The 12,148-nt window shown below is 50.9% G+C and overlaps 1 protein-coding gene across 1 annotated transcript; it reads right to left on the minus strand.

The window, feature by feature from the left end:
• Window positions 1–9,585: 9,585 nt before the first annotated feature.
• Window positions 9,586–11,755, minus strand: LOC123747243 (uncharacterized). The gene is made up of 2 exons (XM_069320000.1): window positions 11,733–11,755; window positions 9,586–10,714 (listed from the first exon to the last, which is right to left on the minus strand). Exons 1-2 carry the CDS (start codon window positions 11,753–11,755, stop codon window positions 9,586–9,588), a joined length of 1,152 nt encoding a protein of 383 aa, XP_069176101.1.
• Window positions 11,756–12,148: the final 393 nt, after the last annotated feature.

Here is a 12,148-nt window from a genome sequence, read left to right on the forward strand (position 1 = left end):
CGAGAGGAACAGCCAGGGTGAGTGATGGATGGATGGATAGATGGATAGATGGATGAGGAGAGGAAAGCTCTGGATGGAGGGAAGACATGGGTGGAGGGTGGATATAGGTGGAGGGGTGGATAGAGGTGGAACTAGGACACCCACGGTGCTAGGACACCCACGGTGCTAGCACACCCACGGTGCTAGCACACCCACGGTGCTAGGACACCCACAGTGCTAGGACACCCACAGAGCTAGGACACCCACGGTGCTAGCACACCCACCGTGCTAGGACACCCACGGTGCTAGCACACCCACGGTGCTAGCACACCCACGGTGCTAGCACACCCACGGTGCTAGGACACCCACGGTGCTAGGACACCCACGGTGCTAGCACACCCACGGTGCTAGGACACCCACGGTGCTAGGACACCCACGGTGCTAGGACACCCACGGTGCTAGGACACCCACGGTGCTAGGACACCCACGGTGCTAGCACACCCACGGTGCTAGGACACCCACGGTGCTAGGACACCCACGGTGCTAGGACACCCACAGAGCTAGCACACCCACGGTGCTAGCACACCCACGGTGCTAGGACACCCACGGTGCTAGGACACCCACGGTGCTAGCACACCCACAGAGCTAGGACGCCCACGGTGCTAGGACGCCCACGGTGCTAGGACACCCACGGTGCTAGGACACCCACGGTGCTAGGACACCCACGGTGCTAGGACACCCACGGTGCTAGGACACCCACGGTGCTAGGACACCCACGGTGCTAGGACACCCACGGTGCTAGGACACCCACGGTGCTAGGACACCCACGGTGCTAGCACACCCATGGTGCTAGGACATCCACGGTGCTAGCACACCCACGGTGCTAAGACACCCACGGTGCTAGGACACCCACGGTGCTAGGACATCCACGGTGCTAGCACACCCACGGTGCTAAGACACCCACGGTGCTAGGACACCCACGGTGCTAGGACACCCACGGTGCTAGCACACCCATGGTGCTAGGACATCCACGGTGCTAGCACACCCACGGTGCTAAGACACCCACGGTGCTAGGACACCCACGGTGCTAGCACATGGTGTTGCCAACACCTAAAATAACAACACCACATGGGCGCAGCCTGCGCTAACTCACGTAAGGTTTATGCCATACTGAAACGTGGAGATGCCTGACCGTAGACTACGACGAACAACTAAAAAAAAAACAGAACAAAAACACTGCATATGCCCTGCACCTAATTAACTTCCCTGCTTTTTGTTTTAAACAAACTAGAATACAGCATTAAACCACGAGGGTACTTCTTGGTGCCCCAAGATGCACATGACTCTTCAACATGAGGGAAAGAACTGAAGCTTCGAACCATAGAATCATACAAGTCAACACGACTCTTTCCCGGAAAAGTCGAAGAGACCTTACTTCTCCTGCATTTATTATAGACAAATTATTCTGTGCTAACATGTAGTAGGCTCGTCTAATATGCCATGCAAGAGATATCGGGCTGAGTTCGAGCCCTGGACAGATCCTCATATGAAGATCTTGTTGTATACAGATTGCGAACCTCATTTAAGGAAAATTTCCACGGTAAAGGTTGAGAAGGAAAAGCTCTAAACCTGATTTATTCTTTCTTCTTCATAAATATCGGCACCACATTAGCAACCCTCCATGATTCCAGTACTCTGAATGACACTAATGATTTTTTAATTATGCAAGTCAAGGATTTGCTAATGTCAGCTTTACATTTAATTAAGACCATAAAGCTTAGAGTTTCCCATTTGTTTAATAACATCCTCTCTGGTAATCACTAAATTAGTCAAACTAGTCCTCCTCACCACCTGCACAGAGTTGATAACTGCAGGCATATTATCAAGTTCCTTTCTGGTAAAGATACAGTGATGAAAGTTATTAATACGTTGCATTTACACCGGATTGGTCGAATCCGTAAACAAAATCGACGCGTTAGGTGAGAGGAGGAGTATATAAGCGCCCGGCCAGTGGGGGTCACGCCACATAGCACCGCTTCTGTGCCACGTAAGTTCACTACGGGCTTACTATAGCCCGTGCTACATGCCCCGCTCCTGTGCCAGGTAAGTCCACTACGGGCTCACCATATCCCGTGCTACTTGCCCAGCTCCTGTGCCACGTAAGTTCACTACGGGCTCACCATAGCCCATGCTACTAGCCCAGCTCCTGTGCCAGTTAAGTCCACTACGGGCTCACTATAGCCCGTGCTACTTGCCCAGCTCCTGTGCCAGGTAAGTCCACTACGGGCTCACTATAGCCCGTGCTACTTGCCCAGCTCCTGTGCCAGGTAAGTCCACTACGGGCTCACCACAGCCCGTGCTACTTGCCCAGCTCCTGTGCCAGGTAAGTCCACTACGGGCTTACCACAGCCCGTGCTACTTGCCCAGCTCCTGTGCCAGGTAAGTCCACTACGGGCTTACCACAGCCCGTGCTACTTGCCCAGCTCCTGTGCCAGGTAAGTCCACTACGGGCTTACCACAGCCCGTGCTACTTGCCCCGCTCCTGTGCCAGGTAAGTACACTACGGGCTCACCACAGCCCGTGCTACTTGGAACGTGCTCCGAGTGGCTGAATCTATAACAACATGGGGGTCACTGGCGTGAGACGCAAAAGACAGTGGCCTGTGTTCTCGTCTGTCTCCCACAGTTGAGACACGCTAATAACCCCGACGCCACACAAGTTCCAACTCCCTCCTTATACAGCCTTACCGTCCACTGAGCTGTCAGTCTGCTGTCATCGTCGCGAGAGCCCCGTGGCTTGACGTCTAGGGACTTACTTGTCTCTCGCTCTGTTCTTAATAATCCTAATAGGAATTTAAGAGAGTAGGATATTTATTTAAGTGGCCGGGCTGAGATGTAAATGCACATCCTCCTGGTTGTGTTATCCTCCCTTCTTCCCGCCTGTGAGCTAGAAATATGATGATATCAAATGGGTCTCTGCCTTCACGCCCTCACAAAAGCCTCTCAGTTTGAAGCTGCGCGCATTTTATACCTCACTTGTTTCGGTCGTGTGTGCGGCGAGGTGGTCCGCAGCCCTTCGCTCACTCGGAGCCCAAACCAGGAATCTCCTGGTAAAATCGCGCCCCTCACCAGAGTTGAAATATTCTGGGATGAGTAGAGATTTACAGAGTGCGATGAATAATGAGATTGCCAGCCACATAGTGAGCGTGTCAGTCACTTGTCACCGCGGTGTGGAGGGGACGTCGGGGCTCAGAGCACTCTTCCCCCTCTCTCCCCTCTCCAACACCCGCCCGCCCACCTATGGTCCCTGCCCGCCCACCTTCAGTGTCCGCCCACCTACGTTCTCCCAGCCTGCCTGCCTTCCCTCGACCAGGCCGCCGTCAGCAGCCTGCAGTGTGCGTCCTGGCCGTCTCTCTCATCGGAATGAATAATGTAATCCCATAATATCGTGTAAAATGGCCGCCGGCGGAGTTTTCACAGCGTGCGTTCTTCCAAAGGCTTTTGTTGTGTGTGGTTGGCGCCCGCGGCAGTGGGGGTGATGCACAAAAGCCCGTTGGCCGTCATTAGAAGGGATCGGTTAACCGAAGCTTTTTGTCGTCGCCAGACACAAAGACGCGCTGCTGCCAGCCAATTTTAGGCTTACACTTACACCCAGACAACGAACAAAAATATTCTCTCGTAATATATTTCGCTAAAAATTCCGCATTTTGCATGGAAGAAATGGAGCGGGTTTGTCTTACAGGTCGAAGGCGACCAGGAATGGAACTGTTGTCAGTGGGGTGTAGGGAGGAGAGGGAGGCGTCCTGAGGGTGTAGGGAGGTGGGGGAGGCGTCCTGAGGGTGTAGGGAGGTGGGGGAGGCGTCCTGAGGGTGTAGGGAGGTGGGGGAGGCATCCTGAGGGTGTAGGGAGGTGGGGGAGGCAGGGTCGTGAGGGTGTAGGGAGATGGGGAGGAAGGGTGATGGTGAAAAATATATGAAAATATTACTTCTTATTTACTCTGATGATACAAACCTGAAATGTTAAACACACACACACACGCTGGGTGGGTGGTGGCTGAGTGGACAGCGCTCTAGACTCGTGGACCTAGGGACTGGGGTTCGATCCCCCGGCACCGCCGGAAAAACAAATGGGGAGTTTCCTTCACCCTAATTTACCTGTTACCTAGCAGTAAATAGGTACTTGGAAGTAAGACAGCTGCTACGGGCTGCTTCCTGGGTGTGTGTATGGTGGGGGGGGGGGGAATAAAAAAATAGTAGTTAGTATCAGTTGGTTGACAGTTGAGAGGCGGGCCGAAAGAGCAGAGCTCAACCCCCGCAAGCACAACTAGGTGAATACATACACACACACACACACACACACACACACACACACACACACACACATACACACACACCTAGCGAGGTGCCTCAAGGATCGGTGCTGGGACCCATTCTATTCCTCATTTATGTAAATGACTTGACTGCAGGAGTCGGGTTTTTTATGTCGATGTTTGCAGATGATGCAAAACTAATGAGGAGGGTTGAGCAAGATGAGGATTGTTAGATTCTCCAGGATGACTTGAACAGGTTGCAGAGATGGTCAGAGATGTGGCTGCTAGAGTTCAACACTAACAAGTGCAAGGTGATGGAAATGGAGGCAGGAGACCGAAAGGCCAATATACGATGAAAGGAAACTACCTACAGGTTGTAGAGGCTAACTCCATTCATAACTTTAAAAGCAGGTATGATAGAGAAATAGGCCAGGAGTCATTGCATTAGACAACCAACGGCTGGAAAAGTGGGGTTCAAGAGCTAGAGCTCAATCCTGCAGGCACAAATAGGTGAGCACACACACACACACACACACACACACACACACACACACACCTACAGCTTCATACTTCAACAGAAGGGAGCTAGGTTACCTAGCAGTAAAATAGGTACCTGGGTGTTAGTCAGCTGTCACGGGCTGCTTCCTGGGGGTGGAGGCCTGGTCGAGGACCGGGCCGCGGGGACACTAAAAAGCCCCGAAATCATCTCAAGATAACCTCAAGATAGGTGTAGAGGTCCCTAAACAGCAGCAGAAGGAAACTACTCAGCAGGTAACCAGTTGTCTACTTCCTCCTGCTGCTGCTGCTGCAGCTGCTCTGCAACAGCAGTAGGAAGTCGTTGCTGCTGCTCCCTCCCGTGGTACTGACACCCAGTCTGTCTAGCCGCCCTCATCACACATCCTAACCCCCATTTATGGGTACCACATGACCTGCTAGGTTATTGTGGTGGGCGGGGGTGGTAGCACTCGATGGTGAGTACTGAGTGATGGCAGTCAGTGGGTAGGTGGTAAAGGTGGAGGGATGGCTAAGGGAGAAGATTCAGCACTAGGTGGTGGGTAATCTCGGAGCTAGACGGTTGAGTGCGCGGCAGTGTACGGGGGATAGTGGTGATGGCAGTGGGTGATAGTGAAGATGAGTCAGATGAGTCATGGGGCACTGGAAGCTTACTCTAACAGCGGCGTCTACGACTCATTTGCGTTTCCTCATCCACCTTGTCCTCTCCATTCAATATCTTGTATGCTGTGATCACGTCCTCCTCTGTTACTCGTCTCCTGTATAGCTGTAGGATCAAGTTCCCTTAAAACCTATCCAATCTTATGCTACACGTACGAAAATGAGCACAGATATTTCATTAAGTAACTATGTTAATTTCTTCCGGAATATATTGTGAATGTATGTAGATCTATCAACCTTCCATAACACAGCTACCGTTGACAGGGTGAATATCGTACCTGTCCACGTTGATACAGACTCGCAAGAGACGTAGAGGTCTTTAAATAAGTCTTTAAATAACTAAGTTCTATCCTCATCTTGGTGCTTCTCAACACGCTTGTCAGGACTTCGTGGTCCCAACACCAAGCCCCTCATAAAACTATCAAGAAACCCGTGTAAATCCTCAACGAGCCGGTTCGTGAAGCCTCGACCGATCCGCCATAAAAGTGATGGTGGTGTGTTGAGTGAGGTGGTGGCGGCGTCCCCACGACCCGCTCAGCGGGGCGCTGACGGCACCTCCCTGATAGTGTCAATGTCTGCCTGTCTCTCTAACCCCAGGGGGCGCTCAGGCGGGCAGGGGCGAGGTGGAGAGGCAGAGAGTGGAGGACTTTGGAGGACGAGGGAGGAGAGAGAGAGAGGAGAGAGAGAGAGAGAGAGAGAGAGAGAGAGAGAGAGAGAGAGAGAGAGAGAGAGAGAGAGAGAGAGAGAGAGAGAGAGAGAGAGAGAGAGAGAGAGAGACAGAGAGAGAGAGAACTTAGAAAGAAGAAGGGAGAGAGAGAGAGAGAGAGAGAGAGAGAGAGAGAGAGAGAGAGAGAGAGAGAGAGAGAGAGAATGTTGGGGGGAAAAGTGAAAAGGGATGGGAGAAAAAGAGGAGCAGGAATTAGGGAAAAAGAAATACAGAAATTAGGGAAAAAAAAGAAATATAGGTGTAGTAGGACTCACACCCCAGAAGTGACTCGTACCCATACTCCGAGGAGCAACGCAACTGGTCCTGTAGTTACCAGTTGCGTTGCTCCTGGGAGTATGGGTTCGAGTCACTTCTAGGGTGTGAGTTTTCAGTCATATATATATATATATATATATATATATATATATATATATATATATATATATATATATATATTATACAGCTGTCTCTCATGCCAAGGGGGGTTCAGATCACTTATATAATACTACACAGAGTGTAGAGAGCAATTGAGCACTCAGCCACATTAGATGATTGAAAAGTCACTGTAAAAGCAACAAAATGAGTCTGACAACAGGGGTAGAAAAGCCAAAGATATATGAAAATATCCGCAATAAGTCAAAGCGGATGGATGGTGAGGCAGATAAGATGTACGTCACCTCAACAATTCACCGCAACGCATCACCCGACATCTTAAGTATCCAAGAGTGGCGTCAATTCGACGTTCAATGTTATCAACGTTGAAAATAACTTTGCTCCTGGATATCTTGCCCCACTGGGCAGCTGGGGTCTTATCTTAGCTACCGTGCCGTCGGTCAACGGGACGACGCATTCTACGTCGTCGGGGAGTAGACTAATGTTCTCAGTCTCTGTCGTTTAGTGGGAAATATATTTAGTTTCTTGTACACCAACCCTTGGGGAGGAATAAAGTGGTTTTGTTCATAAAATGTGACATATAACTTGCCTCTGAATCATTGTTATCGTAAGCGCATAGCGTTGGGTCAGGGAAGACCAGAGCATGTGTAGTGGGTCGAGCTGGTAGGGCTTTAGGATAGCTTACCATGCCTCTGTGGTACAGGCTTGTGTGTGTGTGTGTGTGTGTGTGTGTGTGTGTACTCACCTATTTATACTCACCTATTTGTACTCACCTATTTGTGCTTGCAGGATCGAGCTTGGCTCTTGGATTCCGCCTTTCCAGCCATCGGTGTTTTACAGCAATGACTCCTGTCCCATTTCCCTATCATACCTAATTTTAAAATTATGAATAGAATTTGCTTCCACAACCTGTTCCCCAAGTGCATTCCATTTTTCCAGCTGTGTGTGTGTGTGTGTGTGTGTGTGTGTGTGTGTGTGTGTGTGTATGTGTGTGTGTGTGTGTGTGTGTGTGTGTCTTGTTCGTGTTTGTGTTAGGGTCGAGCTTCTGCTCTTAAGCCCTGCCTTTGGACCACGTCACCACAAAACATCTCTGTCACTCATTTAGTTCTCCACTTTCAATTTATTTTCTGATTTATCTTCTTTATTAGACGATTGCCTTTAGAAACTTGTTCGTTCGTGTCATGTCTACTTCTGTTTCACATAACTCAATCCCCTAAGTTAAGGAACGAGTTTTAATGCACGAAATCAAAAGGAGCCATTAAGAGGATTCGAACCTGTACACTGGTTACTCCCTTAGGTCACTTCACCACGTCATGGTTAAAGCAATGCAACCTTGCTACATTTGTTGGCTTTATTTAGTATTATTTAAGGTGCGGTTCCAAGCTTCGACAGCGTACTCAACAGTGGGTTCCACACGATTGATCTTGGTTGAGCTAGCGACGAAAGTTTTCTTGTAACTGTCAAGTTCGGCTCTCAGTGCATTGTAACTCTGTGTTCTAATCCTCCTCATTAGTTCAGGATTGTGTTTCTAATTGTGTTTGTATCTTCAAAAAACCACCAGCCAGTGACACCCCACCGGCCAGGACAGAAATCCCGCTGGCCAGGACAGAAATCCCGCTGACCAGGACAGAAACCCCGCTGACCAGGACAGAAATCCCGCTGACCAGGACAGAAACCCCGCTGACCAGGACAGAAATCCCGCTGACCAGGACAGAAACCCCGCTGACCAGGACAGAAATCCCGCTGGCCAGGACAGAAATCCCGCTGGCCAGGACAGAAATCCCGCTGACCAGGACAGAAACCCCGCTGGCCAGGACAGAAATCCCGCTGGCCAGGACAGAAATCCCGCTGACCAGGACAGAAATCCCGCTGACCAGGACAGAAATCCCGCTGACCAGGACAGAAACCCCGCTGACCAGGACAGAAACCCCGCTGACCAGGACAGAAACCCCGCTGGCCAGGACAGAAATCCCGCTGACCAGGACAGAAATCCCGCTGACCAGGACAGAAATCCCGCTGACCAGGACAGAAACCCCGCTGACCAGGACAGAAACCCCGCTGACCAGGACAGAAACCCCGCTGGCCAGGACAGAAATCCCGCTGACCAGGACAGAAATCCCGCTGACCAGGACAGAAACCCCGCTGACCAGGACAGAAATCCCGCTGACCAGGACAGAAATCCCGCTGACCAGGACAGAAACCCCGCTGACCAGGACAGAAACCCCGCTGACCAGGACAGAAACCCCGCTGACCAGGACAGAAATCCCGCTAACCAGGACAGAAACCCCGCTGACCAGGACAGAAAGCAGGGGTCAGTGACGCAGGCAACACCACCAAACGACCAGCTGACACTTCAGCACAACAAAACAATTTCGGGCAAGTGTTTCTTGACTCTACCCACCAAGATCATATAGCATCCACTTTGTCTCTACTAAAGAAGGAGAGCACGGAAGCCACACAGCAACACTGACATCAGAGCACATCACCGCCATCCTTCGCTTCCCGGAAGATAGCCAAATCGATGTTTAAGAAAGTCACTATCCCCCCCAGGCGGTAAGAATAATTTCTAGAAACAGCGAGGATACCACTCACCGAGATGGCAGCTACGAGGAAGATCAACCTAATGAGACTGACAAATTAAAGTCAAATTAGTCTCCAGCCTACCAAGGAGGATTCTCTAAGGTCCTTAAGGAAAGCAATTCAACACCTAAAGCCAATAAAACCAAATATTCCAAGTGGTACGAAGAATTCAAGCCATTACGGTCGACCTACTCCCTTCACATAACCCTTTCATCCCCACTATCCCGTCCCTTCCTTAACCCCTTACTATCCTTACTATACAGTACAACACTAACTATCCTCCCCAGAGCCATTGCGCTCCCAAACAGTTGAGCCAGGCGAGCGCGGGGGCCAAGCTAGTGTGATCCTTCACTAAGCCTTGCAGGCCGTCAGTGGCTTAGTAGGATGCATGATAAACAAATTAATTCGAAAAGGAGGGTGTCGCCCCGGCGCTAACGCAGATCTGTTCAAGCCCAGCTAGTCGCCTCGAGCAAGACTTGTGCAGCGCCAACTACGTGGGAACTTGTTGGTGGTGCTGGCTGGGATCTGGTTGATAGCCGGAGGCTGTTGGTGGCGCTGGGTGGGATCTGGTTGATAGCCGGAGGCTGTTGGTGGCGCTGGGTGGGATCTGGTTGATAGCCGGAGGCTGTTGGTGGAGCTGGGTGGGATCTGGTTGATAGCCGGAGGCTGTTGGTGGAGCTGGATGGGATCTGGTTGATAGCCGGAGTTGTTGGTGGTGCTGGCTGGAATCTGGTTGATAGCCGGAGGCTGTTGGTGGTGCTGGGTGGGATCTGGTTGATAGCCGGAGGCTGTTGGTGGTGCTGGGTGGGATCTGGTTGATAGCCGGAGGCTGTTGGTGGTGCTGGGTGGGATCTGGTTGATAGCCGGAGGCTGTTGGTGGAGCTGGGTGGGATCTGGTTGATAGCCAGAGGCTGTTGGTGGAGCTGGGTGGGATCTGGTTGATAGCCGGAGGCTGTTGGTGAGCTTGGTGGGGTCTGGTTGATAGTCGGAGGCTGTTGGTGGAGCTGGGTGGGATCTGGTTGATAGTCGGAGGCTGTTGGTGGAGCTGGGTGGGATCTGGTTGATAGCCGGAGGCTGTTGGTGGTGCTGGGTGGGATCTGGTTGATAGTCGGAGGCTGTTGGTGGAGCTGGGTGGGATCTGGTTGATAGTCGGAGGCTGTTGGTGGAGCTGGGTGGGATCTGGTTGATAGCCGGAGGCTGTTGGTGGAGCTGGGTGGGATCTGGTTGATAGTCGGAGGCTGTTGGTGGAGCTGGGTGGGATCTGGTTGATAGCCGGAGGCTGTTGGTGGAGCTGGGTGGGATCTGGTTGATAGTCGGAGGCTGTTGGTGGAGCTGGGTGGGATCTGGTTGATAGCCGGAGGCTGTTGGTGGTGCTGGGTGGGATCTGGTTGATAGCCGGAGGTTGTTGGTGGAGCTGGGTGGGATCTGGTTGATAGCCGGAGGCTGTTGGTGGAGCTGGGTGGGATCTGGTTGATAGCCGGAGGCTGTTGCTCTTCCTGGTAGGTGTGGTGGTGGGAGAGAAGCTGTTGTGGCTGTCGGTCGAGATTGTGGTGATGGGAAAGGCTGTAGTTGTTGCTGTTGACAAGAGTTGTAATGCAGGTAGTGGAGGCTAGAGTGCTGTTTTTGTTTCCCTGGGTTTATGCTGGGGGAGGAAGTGTTGATGTTTTGGGAGATTTTTTTGGTTTTGCTTTTATCATTCTTTTGTTATGCTCTGTTTTTAATTATTTCGATAAACTGTTGTTGATGGATCTGTTGGTGGTAGGATAATTTGTGGAGACAATTGTGTGTTGTGTGGTGAGTGTGAGTGTGTGGTGAGTGTGAGTGTGTGGTGAGTGTGAGTGTGTGGTGAGTGTGAGTGTGTGGTGAGTGTGAGTGTGTGGTGAGTGTGAGTGTGGGGTGAGTGTGAGTTAGTGGTGAGTACATATGTTCGTGACTCTTTACATTCCGGTGCAGCACACTTAAAAATGTGGTTTCAATATTGGTTGAATATACATTTCAATATCTATATCACTATTGCTAAGAGTAGTAGAGGTAACTATCATCTTCACTTCTAGACGGTATAGATGACTGTACTGCTACGCTGTGTGTGTTGTAGAACACATGTCTAACTCTGTATAGCCACGTTAACCCTCATCTCGTCCACTGTTTGCTTAACCATCTGTCTCTTTCGTCCAGCTACTCGCTAACCATCTGTCTCTCTCTCGTCCACCATCTCGCTATCCCTCACTCACATTCTGTTCCTCTTACTTTATTTAATTTATCATCCTCCCTGTTACTCTCTCTCTCTCTCTCTCTCTCTAATATAATCATACTAAATCAAATATATATTTTGTACATGTTGGTTACTTGCTATGAAGCTTCGTATTTGAACAGAACCACACATGTCTGGGTCTCTCTCTAGGTCTGGGTCTCCCTCTGGGTCTGGGTCTCCTCCCCAGCGGCCGGTGAATCTAAGATACTACGGAAAGCGACGCAAGCCACCGAGAAAACAATATAGACGTCGGATCATCGGATGACGCTGACAGAAAACGGGACGCCTCCAACTTGACACTGAAAAATGAGCTCTGTGCTTTGAGGACCCGATCCTTCTTACCGCGGACGTTCCCTCACGCCCATGTCCCACCCCGTCCCTCTCCTCGGACTTCCCCCCCCCCCCAAGCCCTCATCTTCCTCAGACGTCCCCCTACACCCTTGTCTCAACTGGAGATCCTCCACGCCTTCATCTTCCCTCATACTCCCCTCATACTTCCCTCATACTCACATCTCCACGACGTCCTCGTGGTTCCAGGACCTCCTCCACGCACTAAACTACTCTGGCACTACACGTGTGCTCGTGTCGTTCCAAAACTCCACCAGAAAAACACGTTAAATTAAACGAATGAAGAGGCATTTAAAGCCAGTTGAGTTCACACCTTCGAAAGGAAGTCTGCCAAATACATAAGATGATGGAGCAGATGCCAGGAATTAAACACAAACCTCCTCACTTATAGGTAAGAACACACTGTCAAG

The sequence above is a fragment of the Procambarus clarkii genome, chromosome 94, assembly GCF_040958095.1.
Source record: "Procambarus clarkii isolate CNS0578487 chromosome 94, FALCON_Pclarkii_2.0, whole genome shotgun sequence".
Taxonomy (NCBI): Eukaryota; Metazoa; Arthropoda; class Malacostraca; order Decapoda; family Cambaridae; genus Procambarus; species Procambarus clarkii.